The 21,648-nt window shown below is 24.6% G+C and overlaps 2 protein-coding genes across 4 annotated transcripts in view; both read left to right on the top strand.

Annotated features, from left to right (window-relative positions):
* The first annotated feature begins 733 nt into the window (after positions 1-733).
* LOC126904602 (uncharacterized) lies at positions 734-20,382 on the top strand. 3 transcript variants are annotated; one of them, XM_050683754.1, is made up of 3 exons: positions 734-2,323; positions 18,981-19,005; positions 20,031-20,382. In XM_050683754.1, exons 1-3 carry the CDS (start codon positions 775-777, stop codon positions 20,032-20,034), a joined length of 1,578 nt encoding a protein of 525 aa, XP_050539711.1. In that variant the 5' UTR covers positions 734-774; the 3' UTR covers positions 20,035-20,382. The 3 variants fall into 3 exon arrangements, with proteins under 3 accessions (XP_050539711.1, XP_050539710.1, XP_050539709.1); XM_050683752.1 differs by lacking the exon at positions 734-2,323 and adding an exon at positions 16,357-17,950; XM_050683753.1 differs by lacking the exons at positions 18,981-19,005; positions 20,031-20,382 and adding an exon at positions 4,448-4,581.
* Positions 6,563-21,648, top strand: part of LOC126904608 (uncharacterized) — a 95,621-nt gene continuing 80,535 nt past the window's right edge. Inside the window, exon 1 of the mRNA XM_050683766.1 lies at positions 6,563-7,132. The gene's annotated coding sequence lies outside the window, so the exon portion shown is untranslated. The remainder of the gene's footprint in view (positions 7,133-21,648) is intronic.

Genomic DNA, 21,648 nt, shown 5'->3' with positions numbered 1-21,648 from the left:
AAAAAAAAAAAAAAAAAAAACACATCATAGTAAAACCAATACCTTCTCAGCTTCGCATCGAAGCTAAAATTGAAAAAATATCGAAAATTAGCGATTTTTAAATTTGTAATTCTTTTGGAGATTTCCCCCATTTACGGGGAACGAGGGAAATTTTTCCAATTTTTGAGGGTAATGTCTTTGACTAGATTGAATTTGTAATCTTTTGACGTATCGATGAAAGATATCGGTTTGGTGAGAGCTAAGATTGAGTGGTAACAGACACAAATAAAAAAAAAACATGTTAATATTAAAATTAGTATTTTCTCAGATTCGCATTGAAGCTAAATAATATTACTTGCTAATATTATTTAAAATCGAGTTCTTACGTTTCTATAACGGTAAGCTAAAACATCTCTCGATATGATTATTTTTACCATCAAGGGAATTTATCAACGCTCTTTCTACCACCTAGATTAAAAATATAAGTCCTAAACATAAGCTAATAATTATTAAAATATAAATTATACTTTTAAAAAATTTAATTAAGAAATTATAGTTCGACTATATTAAAATAATTATTTTTAGTAGGAAACAAATCTAAAAATTCATAAGTAAATACTAGTTATAAGAAAAAATTCTGCATTATTATTTTAAAATATGGTTGTAAAGCTTGTATACATAAAAATAATATTAATATAAACCATTTGTATATATACAAGATATAAACTTGTAGTTTGACATTAACTAAAAAAATTTTAATTTAAATTCATGTAATACTCAATAAACGATACTAAAATGTTAGTCTATATTTTAGTTGTAAGTTTTATTACAATAATAAATTTTAATTATATTGTTTCAACTCAAATCAGCCTCAGCTGTTTATATTCTAAGTATATGTTATATTACATGAATACTAAAGTAGTCTTTTTCAAAAAAATTGAATCAATAAATCCAATTCTTGTTGGTAAAATTGAAGAATTAGAAGATGAACTCAAATCAATGGGTGAAGTCGTATTAATTATGCTTGAAAATATCTATCATGACTTTGAAAACAAAACTCCAGAATTAACTGAATATGAATACAATTCTTATACTCCATATAAAACAGTAGAAGGTTTGTTAACGTTAAATTTTTATTTAAATCATTTTTCTGAATATTTTAAGATTAGATCACATAGCCAATTAAAACCTCAAGAAAAAAAATTAAATGAAACTAACAATTTTATAAAACTATTTCAACAAAATTATCCAATTATTATCCAAAATTTAAAAAAAAGCGTAAGTCATGTTTGTTTCAACGGAAAAACTTCTTCTTTTAATATTGATTTCTTTTGCTATGATAAAAATTATCAGAAATCATATCCAGATTTTGAGTATTTAAATAAATTATTACCAAAACTTTCAAATTACAATGAAAATGAAATTGTTGATAATAATTTGAATAAAATGAAGGTAATGGAGATTTTAGACGACTCCGAAGTTGATTTGCTGTATTATTTAAAAAAAAAACCAAAACGGGATAATAATACTGAAAAAATGATACGAAATCATTTTCATCCGAATAATATTTTACTATCAGGCCTATTTAAAGATAAAAGAACCACAAATGGAATAGATTTATTAACTGGTAGTCCTGACCCTATGAATTTATTTAGAAGTTTACACATAGATGCAAAATTAGAAAATGGAAATTTCGCAAACGTCACTACATTATATGAAATGATACAACATGATATTGATGTAACGTGTTTAATATCATATCAAAGACAAATTATAGCAGCTACGATTCATCCTGTATATTATTGGATTAGTACATTTACACAGTTACTGAAAAAAATTTTTTTTAGTGAATCTAATAATATTAGTGAAATAGAAATTCGAGCTAATATATTTGAAGTTGAATTAGGACTCTTAGGTGATACAATCCAGAAAGTAATAAGAACTTTAATTAGTTATAAATTGTTCCCGGAAAACGTACAATTTCATCTCGAAGCTTCTTTAATGCAGATTGTTGAAATTACTAAGTTTTTAAAAAAAGATCATATCAAAACTCTAAAAGTTAAATGGATTGATCAACTTTATGGTAGATGTGCCAGTATAATGAAAATCCATTTATTAAAATTTGGAATTGATGTAAATTTCCCTAAAGTGTACCATGAAGAAGATTGTAAAAAAATAATAATTAGACTGAAAAATAATATCAAAGAAGTTCAATTATATGTTGAAAATTTAATTCATTATAAAAAAGATTATAACAATATATTTATTCCAAAGCATTTATTTTACAGTGATTTTATGTTCTCTACTGAGCTAAGATGTAATATTGTAGAAAAATATAAGCGGGGTATGTATTTCAATTTCAATTTTTTTTTATTTTACTAAAATATTTATTATTCAAAATTGCCATTATATTTATAATTTGTTCGTATTTGTCATTTTTACCTATATTTTACAAAATAACTTGCATAAATAGTAAGGTACAATCATTTTTATTTTTAATTACCCTGCTGAGTTTGAACAGTAGCAATTAGAAATAAATTTAATAATCATACAATTAAGAAGTAAATGGATTTATGGATTTTTCTTTTTGATGGTTTTATTTATAATACAAAGTCTTCAACCTTTGTTGTATTGATAGTTATGTACTGAGTGTCCCACCGTGATTTACTAATTTAACTATATAATTTAATGTTAAAATTAGTAAATCACGGTGGAACACCCTAAATACATATCTTAAATTAAAAGTTATTTCATATACCTTAGTATGAACAAAATTTCGAACTTTACGTTGTATTCATAGTGAAAATGGATACCGTATTCATAAATATGCTATTTTTGTGTTAAAATTCATGATTTTAAAATATCTTACAATGGGAGTACAATGATTTTCATAAATATTATATAAATCTAATTGACATAGCATAGAAAGTTAAACATTTTTTTGTTTCTTTTTAGTCGAGAAAAATAACTTTAATATTTTATGCACCTTAAATTACCATTTTTATTAAGCGACGTACGAGATTCGAACCACTGGCCTGTGGCACTGAATTTGTTTACATTTTTTTCTTAATTCTTTTTGAGTTAGAAAAAATTCAATTTAGTCTTACTTCGTGAAATGAAATTTCGTATTTATATTAAAATTATTTTACTCTGTGAATTTTTTTTGTGGCTTTTATTTATTTTCTCAGATCTCATTTGACCAACTTTTTTTAACGATACATCAAATGATCAAGTGTTCCAGAAATACTGACAATTTTATATATACCTTAAATTAAAGCTACAGTAATATACTTTATTATGGAAAAAAAAATTCCGGACTTTATTTTTTTTCATGGTGAAAATGGACATCAAAGTTAATAAAGAAAATAGGATTTTTATAAAAAAAATCGTTTTTATATTTTTAACTTTATAAGCTATACATTTTTGAAATATGTATGGATCATTATAATTTTTTTAAGATAATACTATTTATATTATTCTTTTATGCAACATACTTTTTATTTAAATCGGGCCATTTTCCTTTATATATTTATATATTATAAATATATATATATATATTCATATTTTACACTTATAAATCATGAAACTTGTAATCACAATATAAATAAGGAAATAGATCATGTAGCTTTAGAAATAATCCATTTCTTACAATTTATAATTATTACAGATTTACATCGAAACGTTTTTTATGATAGTGATTTTAATCACTGTCAGATATTATCTATTTTGTACCCAACTTTGTTACGTCCCCACTGTGTTGGGTTTTTTTTTGATATCGCTAAAATTATTTTTTTATGAGGATCTATTATGTACCCATAGTACACTTGTATATAAAATAAATGTATATTAGTCAATGAAACTTTTATGAATAATTTATAAATATTTAATAAGTTAATTATTACATTAGTTATTAGTTAGTGGATTTAAAAAAAGAATTTAGGCAACTCCATTTCAAAATTTGTATTTCGAATTTTCGTAATTTTCATAGAAAAAAGAGGAGAATATAACATTTTTATGTAGCTTGTAATAAAAAGAGTTATTAATACTTGATTATTATAAAAAAATTAAAATAAACTAATGAAATACACTTAAAGTGTACACAGCTAAATTTGTTTAACTTGAACTTGGTTTAATAAAAAATATCGCATGAACCAAAACTGGATTATCTCGAATTTTTTCTCTGATTAAAATTTAAATAAATTAATAAATTTTATTTGTAATTTTTTGATATATAAATAACATTACTCTCTATACATATGAAAATAATTTTAAAGTTTTATTTTTTGATTTATTATCTTTTGAATATAATCCCACAATATTTATTAATTTTTAAATTTAAATACTTACAAGTATTTTTGCTAAAAATAATTTATAATAATTATTATAACTCCTTTTATAATATTTATAATTATTATATTGACATCTTAATATAAACATTTTTAAAATGAGTATTTTTATTTTGTTTTAGTTTATCACTTGATGGATAAAATGAAGTAATTATGAAAAAAATTCAATACATTCATAATATAATACTTGTTAATAACGTAGCTTAACAAACTTTAGTTTATTAAATGTTTGTGTATATTTTATTTTTGATTCCAATATTTTTTTTTGGTGCTTACTCACGAAATATCATTAATTTTTCTCTGTCATCAATATAGATACTACAATTTGAATATTTGTAAAACTAATATATTTGCTTAAAAATGAAATTAAAAAAAAAAATAAAAAATTTTTCCCAATATCTCTCTATTAAGTTTGTAGTATCTTGATGTATATTACATTACAGTACATACAGTACTTTGTGTATATTTTGATACCATTCCATGAAGTTATACGTTTGATATTCCATTTACAAAATTGAGTTTTATAGAAGTCATAAAAAAGTTAAAACTGATCATTTTTCTATAACTTTATTATTCAAGTTTATGTAATAATTATAAACTATGTTGATAGAAAATATTATGAGGTTTCAAAAAATACTTAAATATCGTTTTCACAGCACTTTTACTTAATACAAATGCTATAAATTGGAAAGAAATTCAATAATTCGACAAAAATCGTAGTAATTATATTTTTTAAATACTTTAAATTCTTCATTAGTTCTTTATACTATCTGATAGTATAAATTTAATTAATCATTTTCTATACTAAAAAAGCATTTTAAATTAGTTTAATTGTTAAATCTAATAAAATAAAACTGAAAAAGTTTGTCATAACAATTATTAAAAATGGTCATTCGAACATTTTATTTTTAGAATAACGTTTATATATTTATTTTAGATTAATCTTTATACACTAGGCTTCCGCCCCAGAACCAGTGGCCTGAAGGCGCATTAGGCTCTTCACTTCAGATAAGCCACTGATTCCGGTTGGAGTACTCGGTTACTTAACCACAAAAGCAGTTTATTAAAATTATTCCCACTTGTAAATTAAATAAAAATTATAATAATATGACAACAAACAACTCTTGTGTATTCACAATTATATTTCATAATAAAACTACTAATTATATTCCAAACAACAGATAAACGGAAGAAAACTTAATAATCATTAAAAACAATCTTTAAATTTCGTGTTATTAGTGAAAACTACACATAGTAAGATAAAATTTAAACGAAATTGAGATGCGCAAAACAAAATTATATCATATTAAAAAATATGCGCGTGAACCTAAAAAAATAACTTCATATTTTGTTGAAAAAAAAAAACAAATTTCAACAAAATTTTCTGGATATCTTTGTAGTGTGTTCTGGGCAGGCCTGGTAAAAATTACTTTAAATTGAAAAACGCTGGCAGCAATGAGCCTTTTGATAGACATTTCTAAACACGTCATCGAGTTCTTTTTTTTTGTTAATTTTTACCAGCAGGGATAGAACTATATGTCCTCTCGAGAAATATTAAATATATAATAATAACTGTCCAGCTTGTTGATATTCAAGTAATAGCCGCGATTATCGATGTACGGCTGATACCTCTAGCGCAAATTAAGATAAAGACCAGTTATTAAGTTAATTTATTAACCCAACCAACTTTAAGTCCTTTACATAATATAAACATGTGTTAAACTAAAGATAAATTTCTAAAATTGAAAGGTTTTTTAAAATGTTTTATTTTTTTATTAACTTCACATCAAAGCTAAAATTTAATTTTCATTGTTTCATAGGTTGAAATATTTCATTTAAAATGTAACTATGACAAATATTGAAAAATAGAACTATTTATAAGTGTTATTTTTAGTAGTTCAATAATTGATTGAAAATATAAAAATGACTACTCATATTTTTTAAATATTGGAATTATATTTGTATTTTGAAACACATGTATTAAATTTTAAATTATTTTGCAGTATACATAAGTATTAATACCCATTGCATTGATTTTACCGCAATTTGAAAAAAACACACTTATATCCTCGCAATATAATTATATTAATAATAGTACAAATAAATATATTAAATAGTCAAACCAAGCAAAATGGGATTTTAGTCTTCAGAGCTCTAGTGAAAATATGAATAATGATTAAGAAATAGGGAAGACTTTTTATTTAGTTTGATATTTTTACAACGATAGGTGTTGTAACACAAAATTATAAAATAAATGATAACTTGTTGCATTGAGATATAAACATATACCGCTAATAATTCCTGTTTTTAACGCTATTCCAAACATAATACTGTCACCGATTTATCGTAATGTTGATATTGTACTCCTTTCCAATTATGTTATAACTGTTTTACAATCTCACAAAAAATTTTAATTTTTTTTTTAATCATGTTAAGTTTATAGTGTAACGTACACATTATTCGTCCTTCACCAACATTAGCATTTCAATACTACACTAGTGCCTGATCAGCACAAACGTCCCTACGACCTACTACAGATATGCGTCACGCGCGGGTGTAAACAAAACCGATGATATTCTTCTTCATTAAATAAATATATAACGACAGTCAGTCGACATTTTACCACGCTCGCGGCTACTTATTTTTTATTACAGATTATACTTTATTTACTACAACCTAATTCCGACAATATTACATTTCACTATTAATTTAATTATTAGATATATTTTATTACAATCGGATTGTGTACGCTCGCCGCTGTCGCTCACCTAACTTGGATACCACAAAATCTCTAGAGATCCAGTCAGGTTATATTTAAATATACTATTAAATAGAAATAAATGCTTGTTATCGTTGTTAGTTAAGAGTCTATATTTATTGGTCACGAAACCGCTAACTGCCCTTTTAGTGGGATATAAATTATATAGGGCCAGCGTTGCCCCGTTAAGGTACAGCTTAGGCAACTGTTAGGATCCTAGCGGGAAAGCACGTTGCAATAGGGTCACATAAATTCACGAAATTATATTAAAAAACATTTTTTTTTTCTTAATTTTAAAATGTGTATACGCCTCAAATTGAATGGCAAGAGGAATTTAGCTGTATTAAAAAAAAAATCAATTATTTTGTAAATTATGCAATAAAATAATGTTTTATATAAATGAGTATAAATCGTCAGTAGATTATTTTTTTTTTAATTCGATATAATAAATGCCTATTGATAATACTTGATTCGATAATGAAATCAATAACTTCAGAAATTATCAGAACTATGAATTAAATTATAGCTAAGAAAAAGTTATTTTAAGCAATTTAAATCTATTGACAACCATTCTATATAATTTTCTTTGTATATACATATATTTGAGATTTTTGAAAATTTTACGTATGATATTTGAATTTAAAAGTTATTGGGCATAATTAATATGAAAAAATTAATAAAAAATTCAAATATTGGTGATTAAACTTTAATATATGGTTATTAATTATATGTAGGTTAATTTAACAGGCTTATAGTAATATATTTTATTATTATGGACTATTATATTTATATAGTAATACAAGTACAAAATAAATACTTATATAAAAACTCTGTGGTTTTGAGGCACAGCTCATATGATGATTTTTATCATAAAGATTTTTCAATTTCTCCTAATGACAAAATAATTTATTGGCCACTGCCTTCAGTTTAAAATAATTTATAATATATGTAGAGGCCAACAGTTTAGTCTTGTACTGTAATACCACATTTTTGTTTAAGTCCTATTAAGGATTCTTAAAATAAAAATTAAATTAAATTTCAATGAAAAAACAATACCAAAAAGTTAAAATTATAAAAAGTCCTTACATCATGTACTAAAATGCAATTGATGTGTATAACAATCATTGTTTAATAACGTGATAACAATACTATTCGTGTACAAATGTTTGATACATCTGTCAAAATTACACTACTCGGGTGTAAAATTAACGGGAAAACACCTTTGCCACGAACTGATAAATGTCTGAGACATTTACATACTTCGACATTTGACAAAGTAGTAATTGTTACGAACATCTGGTACTCCTACTATCTGTACCATAGGTTACCAAAATTACGACGGATTTTACTCAGACATTAAATTAAAAAAATGAGACGGTAAAAACTCCGACATTATCGATAGTTTGATTATGTATCGAAAGTTATATTATATTTTGATTGTAATATTAGTAATAGGGCGCATCGATTGTATAAGTTGCAACGTCAGGATCACGTGGCTACAGAAACACTACATTATTAAAATAATTATATTATTATTAATAATATTGTAATATTTAAATTAAAATGTTCTATTAAATTAGCGTTTATTTGCTACTTTAGTTATTATACAATAATATACATATTGCTTATTATTTTCTGATACAATTTCTCACATTTGACAAATGTTATTAATACTTGAATGATAATAGTCATTCATTAAGTAACATAAAATTAATAGTTTTTTATATAAATGTACATTTTTGAAAATGTTTTCTCTATTGTTAGAATATATATTTATCTTTAAGAATTTTATTTCATAATTATCCAATAATTATAAAATATTATCATTAAATCAAAAAACTGTTAGTTAACTATTTTTTCAGTTGATCTACAAAATTTTATCTAACCGTAACTTATTTTTTAACATCTAAGAGATCCATTTGAAAACTAATTTTTCTAAAAAAATATGTGCTGTAAAATTTGTAATGTGCAATTTTATTAGTGATTAATTCCTAAGTGTGTATTATTAAAAAATAATGACTAACATATAAACATAAAATTGTTAGTATTTGTACAATATAAAATTGGGTGTTCTATGTCTAATTTGATAATATGGATAAGTGTCTTCTGGAAGAGTCAAAATAATATCTTATTATTTGTTCGGATGCTGAACCCATAAACTGAGAGCCCTTGAGGTCTATTCAATAATTTTGGGTGTAGTGCAATAGGACCTCAAGGTTAAAAAAGAAATTTCTTCCATTTATGCCTCATCATTCTTGGGGATGACTGGATTTTTTCCTGTGCTGCATTAGGATATCTAAGTATAAAAAAAACATAGTATATCTAACTTCAATGCAGTAATTGTTGAATACACTTTTTTTATTTTTTGGAAGTTTCTTCCAATAGGTTTGATTTGACTCAGTGGATTATGATTAATTTTTCTTTCAGTAATTTTAATTGAAAGTGAATTACTAAAATAATCTTTAACTTTTATATAAAAAAATAAAAATAATATTAAACTGTGTAAGTTTTGCTACAAGTTAATACAATATAAATTATGCCAAGAATGAGTAAGTTTTGGTTATATATAAGTAGAATTAATTTTTTCTTATTTAAAAATTCTTTGTGTCGTCTAAAAGTAAAAATATATTAACTCATCGTTAAACAATTTTAATTTTGTGACATGATTTTATAAAACTTGAGATTATAAATCAATGTTAAATTATTAGTAAAACCATTATAATCTCCAGTGGTGCTCAAAGAAAAGTTAAAAATATTAAGAAGTAAAAAATTTTTTATTTAAAGTTCTTTTTCTTTAAAATCTAATATACATTTATTGAAATCAGTTTGATATTTCCTTGAAAAAAATATCTGAATAGTCTTTCCTTTTTTTTAATAATAATTACAATGAAATTGTTACAAAATTAGACTTCACATATTTTTAACAATGCACTCTATTATTTTTCACAAGTGTTATTCTTTGATATTTTATTTATCAGTAGTTAAACATTATATAATATTAAATAATTGCTATTCCCCTTAAAAATATGTACTTATCACTTGTAAACTAAAATTTAGTACATTTTTCTTTGTTATTAATTAAGTAACAAAGATGTCTAGTCCATTTAATTTATTTTATGCTGTAACTTGTGTATCATCACTACTATTAGTTAGTAAAATTATTTTATTCATTTATTTAAAAATTATATCTAGTCTAGATTTTAATGTTTAAATCTTTATTGCTTCTCAAACGCACAAAATAAATTGTCTTTTATCGTGTACACAGGTTTTTTTTAATATTTAAAATAGAAGTGAAAAATTATTTGCTTAAGTATAGACGAATAATAATAGTGTAGTGTTAATAATAATAATAATAATAGCTAGTTTAATGACGAATCCTATCATCAGTGACACGTACCCCTATATATTTTAACTAAACTGATTAAATGTTATAATAATAGACACTAATAAGGAGAGGCAAAAAAGATTTTACGTCCAAAAATTGGAATCGCTCTTCTTTCTCCTCCAAAAAAAAAAAAAAATTAAGGGCTCGCACCAGTTATATAACTGGAGTTGTTCTAGTTCAAAGCCCCCTTCCTTACCTTTATGTACCTATTTTATCAAAAGTCGGATATATTTCGAGGACCTTTATTGTAATAATTATTCGTTAATATACAGTAATCAATTATAACGCTATTTTATTATATTAATTAATATTTATTAATTAAAGATAAGGGTTATATTTTTCCATCAGATAATATATTGCTACGATACTCATCTAATCCGAAATTTCATAATTTTTTAATCGATTTCGCGAACAATCGATATTTGGAGCAAATTTCATTCGGAGCAATAGATTAATAGTCCTATTCAAAGTAGTAGAATCCAAATTTTTGTAACCAGGTATTCGTAGTACTTGTTGTTGTCGGAGTAAATGTATTCAGAGGATTTTTTTACAGTGTCGGAGTATATAAATGTCGGAGCATTATCAGTTCGTGGCAATCTCCGTAACCCAAAATTAACGTGTATATAAAAAATATCATACTGATATATTTAAATGTTTGGACTATTTCTTACAACGTACGTTCAAAGCATATTTGTTATTGTATATCTATAATAAGTAAAAAATACATAAATAAATTCAGTTTTTCAAAAATTCGAAATTTATTAGCTCTTTATTATTCAAAAAATTTTAATTGGTCGATAATAATTTTAGGACAAGTACTTACAAAGTTACTAGTATTTTAATACATCCACTAATACGGGCTACTCCCACCTGCACTAAAAGTCCTAAAATTGTTATCGACATATCAAAATTTATAATTAGAAAAAGTCTAAAAAATGGCTATTTTGAAATTTAATAAAATAATAATACATTATTTTATTATATAATAAAAAAATTGTTTTTAATAAATATGCCTTGAACGTAGTCAATAATTAAAAAAAAAATTCAACAAAAGAATAATTGTATAATAAGGTTAAAAATGTTATTAATTAGATCTGACTCAGATCATCTGAGATCTATTTTTACAAACTTATCTTTTATGTTTTCAAAATTTGTTAATTACCTATTAATTTTAAATACATATATATAATTTATATATATGATTAATGTATTATAGTTTATTGAGAAGGTATTGGTTTTACTATAATGTGTTTTTTTTTTTTTTTGTGTCTGTTACCACTTTTTCTCAGCTCTCACGGAACGGATTTCTTTCAACTATACGTCAAAATATCACAAATCGTATCTAGTCAAAGACATTACCCTCAAATATTGAAAAAAATTTCCCTCATTCTCCGTAAATGGGGCAAACCTCCAAAAAAATTACAAATTTAAAAATCGCTAATTATCAAAATTTTTTCAATTTTTTTTTCTTAAAACTGGCATTACTTTTTCAAAAATGAACAAATCACTATAATTTTTATTTTATATAGATGCATAATATCATTACCTTTCATTTGGTATATTGTTTTCATAAATTTAACTCTTTACCTGCCCACAGGGGGGATTTAAAATGACAACATTTTCACAACAAATTTACTTTTTCAACATAACTTTTGAAAATGTTCCGGAAGGTCGGACACTTTTATATATATTTTAAATTAAAGGTAATGTAATATACTTTGTTATGGAAAAAAAAAATTTGACCTCTGGACTTGTCTTCATGGTGAAAACGGCTACCAAATGATATTTTTGTGTGAAAATTCTTGATTTCATTTTTTTCATTTTTAACTTTATAATGCTATAATTTATGAAAAGTGTATGGATCAACACAATTTTTTTATGAGAAATAATATTTTTTAATAATCCCTTTTTCATTCAGGATATTAATAAGAAAATAGCAGATCATGTTGCTTTTGGAATAATCCAGTAATTTTTTAAAAGTAAACACTATCTAAAGATTAGCTTCGAAGCGTTTTTTTTTATAGTGATTTTAATCACTGTCAGATATCATCTATAGTTGTCCCAACTATGCCACGTCACCACTGTGTCGCGACCCCCCTGTGCTGGGTTTTTTTTACCACGCTTTTATCACAACTACTTGAGGTGGGCTACCCTTATCCTAAACTTTCACTTGAAACAATCTTCCATATCGTCTACGCACACATTAGCCGTCCTCATATTGCATTAAATAACATCTCTTTATATCTTTATATCAGTACCTTAATACTATACCTCTATTTTTTTGGAATTTTTCCAAATAATTCAATTTTATTAATGTTACGTATCGATAAAATTTAATATTTAAATATTATTATTTAATATTATATAAATTAGTTGTGGGCATTGTCCACTACTCGCCAGTGCGAACATCGGCACACACACCATTAACAAGTATATTGTTTCTCAATATTTTATGCCAACAACACCTTAAATTTGTCATACTTCTACTGGCACTTCATCTGGTCCTTCTGCTTTATTATTTTACATTGATGCCACAGTCTGCCATACCTCATTCTCACTAATTTAATCTACCAGTCCCTTATACCATGAGATATCTTCTAATGTCTCTCTTGGATACTCCTCATTCAGTTATTTTTCAAAATACTCTTTCCAGATTTTTTCACATCATCATCGTTCGTTAATACCCTCTTATCATCGCTTTTTATACACCTTAAATTGCGATAATCATAAGACTTTTTTTCATTTTCCTTTATTTCTAGTCAATAATAAAACTCATAATACTTCTTAACTTTTGTCTTATTTACCACACATTTGGCTTTTTATAAAAGCGCTTGCACTACTTCCAATCTTCTCTCATTTAGCTCTTTTGCTACACTTTAAACTGCTCTTTCTTACTCTCTATGCCTCATTTATTCCACTAAACTTATATCCTCCATGTACTCTTTCATATCTTATCGCTCATTATCTACATGTTCATTTATATCTCTATCTACACCTCATCCTCGTTACCAGCTATTGCATCACCTTATTCATCTCAAAAATACTTATTTGTTTATTTCATCCCACTTGTTGTGCATAAGTACTGATTGTTCCGGAAAGTCTGACACTTTTATATATATCTTAAATTAAAGCTAATGTAATGTACTTTATTATGAAAAAAAAATGTAGGACTTTATTTAGTTTTCACGGTGAAAACGGACATCAAAGTGTAAGAACATTTATTACTGTGTTCTTACCACTTATATTACACACGTTTTATTTCTATTTATTTAATTCGTAATACATTTTAATTAGCATAGAGGGAGATGCTGATGTGGCAATCCTACTCGTCTGTAGCCCGGAACTACTGACGTCAAACTAACAAAGGGCAGTTGTGTTTGAGTGGCCGTAATAGACATAGTTTTCAATACTATTACTTTCGTCTTATTTATATTATTTATAACTTAACTTGTTTTATCAACGACCCGTCTATCGCCAATTGTCATCATAGCCAACCAACTCCGTCTCACTTGGATATACCTATTAACCAACTGTACTAGGAATCAGGTGAGACGTATTGTACATTAAATTTAACTTATATTTACTGAACATCTAAAATATAATTTTATTTAGTTTTCATGGTGAAAACGGACATTAAAGTTAATAAAAAAAAACTTCTCAGTTTCGCTTTGAACCTATAAGAAAAGTACAGTCAGAATCAAACGATGTATTTTTGTAAAATGTGTCGATGCATATTTATAATAATTTTTTTTTTAATTTAAAATTGTCATTAAAAATTAAACTTGAGAGGCAGGCTACTCATAAAAGTCAAGTAGTCAGAACTTTTTATTACTAATAAAGTACATTAAATCAGCTTTAATCTGATCAAATTTAGAATAATGTCCTTATAGTACACAAAAAAACTAAAAATTCATCATTTAAAACGAAAATTATATGATTTTTAGCTGTTATTTTTTTCATTTGATGCGTAAACAAGAGGCTAACATTAGCTTAATCTACGCATCATACCTAAAATAATAAAAATAATGATTGTATCTAAAAATATCTTATAATGTTTTTTATTATTTACCTATTTCTAAAAAATTACATTTAGCAATTATAACTATATTCTGACACATGTCTTTCATTAAATAATTGTTTAAATCCATCTGTTCCTATACTATTATTGAATTTTGTACCATTTTTTGTCTTACGAATTAATATTTAATTTAATATTATCACTCTTTTTTAAAGAAAACGTTTTTACTATTCGCCCTACAATGAAACTAATACAACTGAGTTATTTTTTTAAATAACTTTTAAATATTGTAGATAATATTATTACCAAAATTAATTATTATAGTGTTAAAATAATTATTTATTATATAAAGTGATGTCCTAAATGTAGGCTCGGGACTTGAGATATGTCTTTGTATTTTAAGGGTCAATTTCTAACGCCGACTCGACATATATGCAAAATAAAAAAACCCAGCACAGAGTAGGTCGCGGAACAGTGGTGACGTGGCATAGATGGATCAAGTATAATGATATCTGACAGTGATTAAAATCACTATAAAAAAAAAACGCTTCGATGCAAATCTTTAGATAGTGTTTACTTTTAAAAGATTGGTGGATTATTCCAAAAGCTTCATAAACTGCTAGTTCCTTATTAATATCCTGATTAAGACAAAGTATGTCAAATGAAAAAGGGATTATTAAAAAATAGTATTTCCCATTAAAAAATTATATTGATCAATACACTTTTCAATAAGTTATAGCATTATAAAGTTAAAAATGTAAAAAATAAAATTGAGAATTTTCACACAATAATAGCATTTGGTAGCCATTTTCACCGTGAAGACGAAATAAAGTCCGAAATTTTTTTTTTAATAATAAAGTAGATTACAATAGCTTTAATTTAATATATATATATAAAAGTGTCAGACTTTCCGGAACACTTTCAAAATTTAAGTTGTAAAAGTAAATTTTTTGTGAAAAAGTTGTCATTTTGAGTCCCCCCCTGTAGGCAGGTAAAAAGTCAGATTTATAAAAAAAATATACCAAATGATAGGTATAGCTATCATGCATCTAAAAAAAAAAAAGAATTATATTGATTTGTTCATTTTTGAAAAAGTTATGGCAGTTTTTAGTAAAAAAAATTTCGAAAATTTCGAAAATTAGCGATTTTTAATTTGTAATTTTTTTGGAGGTTTCCCCTGTTTACGGGGAATGAGGGAATTTTTTTCAATTTTTGAGGGTAATGTCTTCGACTAGATACGATTTGTGATCTTTTGACGTATTCTTGAAAGAAATCGGTCCAGTGAGAGCTAAGATTGAGAGGTAACAGACACAAAAAAAAAATAAAGTAAAACAAATTAATATTAAAATTAGTATCNAAAAAAAAACATGTTAATATTAAAATTAGTATTTTCTCAGATTCGCATTGAAGCTAAATAATATTACTTGCTAATATTATTTAAAATCGAGTTCTTACGTTTCTATAACGGTAAGCTAAAACATCTCTCGATATGATTATTTTTACCATCAAGGGAATTTATCAACGCTCTTTCTACCACCTAGNATTATTTTTACCATCAAGGGAATTTATCAACGCTCTTTCTGCCACCTAGATTAAAAATATAAGTCCTAAACATAAGCTAATAATTATTAAAATATAAATTATACTTTTAAAAAATTTAATTAAGAAATTAAAGTTCGACTATATTACAATAATTATTTTCAGTAGGAAACAAATTTAAAAATTCATAAGTAAATACTATTAAAAAGAAAAAATTGTGCATTTTTATTTAAAAATATGGTTATAAATCTTTTATACGTAAATAATATTAATATAAACCATTTGTATATATACTAGATATAAACTTGTAGTTTGACATTAACTAAAAAAATTTAAATTTAAATTCGTGTAATACTCAATTAACGATAATAAAATGTTAGTCTATATTTTAGTTGTAAGCTTTATTACAATAATAAATTTTAATTATATAGTTTCAACTCAAATTAGCCTCAACTGTTTATATTCTAAATATATGTTATATTATATGAATACTAAAGTAATCCTTTTCCAAAAACTTGAATTAATAAATCCAATTCCTGTTGGTAAAATTGAAGAATTAGAAGATGAACTCAAATCAATGGGTGAAGTCGTATTAATTATGCTTGAAAATATCTATTATGACTTTGAAAACAAAACTAAAAGTTTAAATAAATATGAATACAATTTTCATAATCCATATATAAAAAAAGTAGATGGTTTGTTAACATTAAATTTGTATTTAAATAATTTTTCTGAATATTTTAAGCTTAGATCAAATAGCCAATTAAATTCTCAAGAAAAAAAATTAAATGAAACTAACAATTTTATAAAACGATTTCAACAAAATCATCCTATTATTATAGAAAATTTAAAAAAAAGCATAAGTATTGCTTGTTTAAACGGAAAAACTTCTTCTTTTAATATTCTATTCTTTTGCTATGATCAAAATTATCAGAAATCATATCCAGATTTTGAGTATTTAAATAAATTATTACCGAAACATTTAAATTACAATGTATATGAAATTGTTGATAATAATTTGAATAAAATGAAGACAATGGAGATTTTAGACGACTCTGAAGTTGATTTGCTGTATTATTTAAAAAAAAAACCAGAACGGGATAATAATACTGAAAAAATGATACGAAATCATTTTCATCCGAATAATATATTACTATCAGGCCTATTTAAAGATAAAAGAACCACAAATGGAATAGATTTATTAACTGGTAGTCCTGACCCTATGAATTTATTTAGAAGTGTACCTATAGATGCAAAATTAGAAAATGGAAATTTCGCAAACGTCACTACATTATATGAAATGATACAACATGATATTGATATACAGTGTTTTATATCATATCAAAGACAAATTATAGTAGCTACGATTCACCCTGTATATTATTGGATTAGTACATTTACACAGTTACTGAAAAAAATTTTTTTTAGTGAATCTAATAATATTAGTGAAATAGAAATTCGAGCTAATATATTTGAAGTTGAATTAGGACTCTTAGGTGATACAATCCAGAAAGTAATAAGAACTTTAATTAGTTATAAATTGTTCCCGGAAAACGTACAATTTCATCTCGAAGCTTCTTTAATGCAGATTGTTGAAATTACTAAGTTTTTAAAAAAAGATCATATCAAAACTCTAAAAGTTAAATGGATTGATCAACTTTATGGTAGATGTGCCAGTATAATGAAAATCCATTTATTAAAATTTGGAATTGATGTAAATTTCCCTAAAGTGTACCATGAAGAAGATTGTAAAAAAATAATAATTAGACTGAAAAATAATATCAAAGAAGTTCAATTATATGTTGAAAATTTAATTCATTATAAAAAAGATTATAACAATATATTTATTCCAAAGCAATTATTTTCCAGTGATTTTATATTTGATTATGAGCTAAGATGTAATGTTGTAGAAAAATATAAGCGGGGTATGTATTTCACTTTCAATTTTTTTTATTTTACTAAAATATTTATTATTCAAAATTGCCATTATATTTATAATTTGTTCGTATTTGTTATTTTTATCTATATTTTACAAAATAACTTGCATAAATAGTAAGGTGCAATCATTTTTATTTTTAATTACCCTGCTGTGTTTGAACAGTAACAATTAGAAATAAATTTATTAATCACACAATTAAGAAGTAAATGGATTTATGGATTTTTCTCTTTGATCGGTTTTATTTATAATACAAAGTCATCAACCTTTGTTGTATTGATAGTTATGTACTGAGTATCCCACCGTTATTTACTAATTTAACTATATAATTTATTGTTAAAATTAGTAAATCACGGTAGGACACCTTATATAAATGTATTATAGCATTTTTTTAGTTTTGACTTTATTGAAGATATTTCTCAGTTAACCAAAAGCTTCCATTGTAGTATTAATTGTTTAGTTGACAATAATAAGTTAAAGGTTATCAACCTAAGACTTTTGTAACCACTTTACATCTACAGTACTTATAATTAGGAAGATATTTAGTTGCTTATTTACCGAGCGAAACATAAAAATATCATACTTCCATATCATTTCAATTTTATTATAATGTGTGTTTTTTGTGTCTGTTACCACTTTTTCTCAGATATCGAACCGATTTCTTTCAACGATACGTCAAAACATCACAAATCGTATCTAGTCGAATAAAATACCCTTATAAATTGGAAAAATTCACCTCGTTCTCTATAAATAGAGGAAATCTTCAAAATTTAAAAATCGTTAATTTTCGACATTTTTTCAATTTTTTTTACTTAAAACTGCCATTACTTTTTCAAAAATGAACAAATCAATATAATATTTATTTTTTTAGATACTTTATGTCTTAACCTACCATTTGGTATACTTTTTTTTATAAATTTAAACTTTTACCTGCCCCCCCTGTGGGTTAATATTTATAATTATTATATTGACATCTTAATATAAACATTTTTAAAATGAGTATTTTTATTTTGTTTTAGTTTATCACTTTATGGATAAAATGAAGTAATTATGAAAAAAATTCAATACATTCATAACATAATACTTGTTAATAACGTAGCTTAACAAACTTTAGTTTATGAAATGTTTGAGTATATTTTATTTTTGATTCCAATATTTTTTTTGGTGCTTAATCACGAAATATCATTAATTTTTCTCTGTCATCAATATAGCTACTACAATTTCAATACTTGTAAAACTACTATATTTGCTTAAAAATGTAATTAAAAAAAAAATAAAAATTTTTTCCCAATATCTCTCTATTAAGTTTGTAGTATCTTGATGTATATTACATTACAGTACATGCAGTACTTTGTGTATATTTTGATACCATTCCATGAAGTTATACGTTTGATATTCCATTTACAAAATTGAGTTTTATAGAAGTCATAAAAAAGTTAAAACTGATCATTTTTCTATAACTTTATTATTCAAGTTTATGTAATAATTATAAACTATGTTAATAGAAAATATTATGAGATTTCAAAAAATACTTAAATATCGTTTTCACAGCACTTTTACTTAATACAATCGCTATAAATTGGAATAAAATTTAATAATTCGACAAAAATCGTAGTAATTATATTTTTTAAATTCTTTATACTATCTGATAGTACTATCAGATATTATAAATTTAATTAATCATTTTCTATATTAAAAAAGCATTTTAAATTAGTTTAATTGTTAAATCTAACAAAATAAACCTGAAAAAGTTTGTCATAACAATTATTAAAAATGATGATTCAAACATTTTATTTTTAAAATAACGTTTATATATTTATTTTAGATTAATTTTTATACACTAGACTTCCGCCCCAGACCCAGTGGCCTGAAGGCGCGTTAGGCTCTTCACTTCAGATAAGCCACTGTTTCCGGTTGAAGTACTCGGTTACTTAACCTCAAAAGCAGTTTATTAAAATTATTCCCACTTGTAAATTAAATAAAAATTATAATAATATGACAACAAAAAACTCATGTGTATTCACAATTATATTTCATAATAAAACTACTAATTATATTCCAATCAACAGATAAACGGAAGAAAACTTAATAACCATTAAAAACAATCTTTAAATGTCGTGTTATTAGTAAAAACTACACATACTAAGATAAAATTTAAACGAAATTGAGATGCGCAAAACAAAATTATATCATATTAAAAAATATGCGCGTGAACCTAAAAAAATAACCTCATATTTTATTGAAAAAAAACAAAATTTTCTGGATATCATTGGAGTGTTTCTGGGCAGGCCTGGTAAAAATTACATTAAATTGAAAAACGCTGGCAGCAATGAGCCTTTTGATAGACATTTCTAAACACGTCATCGAGTACTTTCATTAAAATAAAAAATGTATACATTATTATTAAAAAAAAAAAAAGAATGTACACAAACATTGTAAGGCTCAGATTTTGTCAAGCTATGTAATAATATATAGAGGGTCTCAGATCTACCTGAAATTTTAATTTAAGTAACTTTTATTTATTGTTTTTTACTAAATTATATTGTTTATTTACATTTTTTTTTATTAGATAGTTATTTTTGAGCTATAGTCGTTTTCGTAAAAACTCACTATAAGTGTAGTATACGAATTACAATATATTAGTGTCCCGACACTAAATAACTCATTGTCCACTAGAATGCTTTTCATTCCAGCGCACAGTGTATATGGTCATTGATTAAAAAATACACATAGATAGGCTACGACTATTGGCAACCAATTTTTTGTTAATTTTTACCAACAGGGATAGAGCTATATGTCGTCTCGAGAAATATTAAATACTTAATAATAACTGTCCAGCTTGTTGATATCCAAGTAATAGCCGCGATTATCGATGTACGGCTGATACCTCTAGGGCAAATTAAGATAAGGACCAGTTCTTTATTAAAAAACAATTGATTATTATTTGATTTAAATAAAATATTTCGTTTTACGTATGATATTTGAATTTTAAAGTTATTGGGCATAATTAATATGAAAAAATTAATAAAAATTCAAATATTGGTGATTAAACTTTAATATACGGTTATTATTTATATGTAGGATAATTTAACAGGCTTATAGTAATATATTTATAATATATAAAATATTTTATTATTATGGACTATTAGATGTGATTATTATATATATTTATATAGTAATACAAGTACAAAATAAATACTTATATAAAAACTCTGTGGTTTTGAGGCACAGCTCATATGATAATTTTTATCATAAAGATTTTTCAACTTCTCCTAATGATAAAATAATTTATTGGCCACTGCCTTCGATTTAAAATAATTTTTAAAATATTTAGAGGCCAGCAGATTAGTCTTATACTTTAATACCGCATTTTATATTTAAGTCCTATTAAGGATTCTTAGTTTAGTATTAAAATAAAAATTAAATTAAATTTCAAAGAAAAAATAATTACAAAGAGTTAAAATCATAATAAATCCTTACATCATATAATGAAATGCAATAGTATAACAATCACTGTTTAATAATGTTTATAAATGAATGATTATTGAAAAATGAATAATGCCACGTATATTACAACCGATAGGAGCACTTAAAATTTACAATATCTATTATTATAGTGGTCTGCGTCCATTCATGATAAAAATTGAACTGCCAAAATTGTGTACGGTCTGGCCTATCTATGTGTAT

Source organism: Daktulosphaira vitifoliae, unplaced genomic scaffold (genome assembly GCF_025091365.1).
Source record: "Daktulosphaira vitifoliae isolate Bord-2020 unplaced genomic scaffold, ASM2509136v1 Scaffold_4, whole genome shotgun sequence".
NCBI lineage: Eukaryota > Metazoa > Arthropoda > Insecta > Hemiptera > Phylloxeridae > Daktulosphaira > Daktulosphaira vitifoliae.
Note: the sequence above shows the minus strand (reverse complement) of the source record. Positions and strands in the feature narration are given on the sequence as shown.

Bases quoted from the DNA above. Each gene is read 5' to 3' on its own strand.
- LOC126904602 (XM_050683752.1), top strand. From the start codon at position 16,399: ATGTTAGTCTATATTTTAGTTGTAAGCTTTATTACAATAATAAATTTT. The intron at 17,951-18,980 runs GTATGTATTTCA...ATTTTGTTTTAG, and splicing joins TGTAGAAAAATATAAGCGGG to TTTATCACTTTATGGATAAA.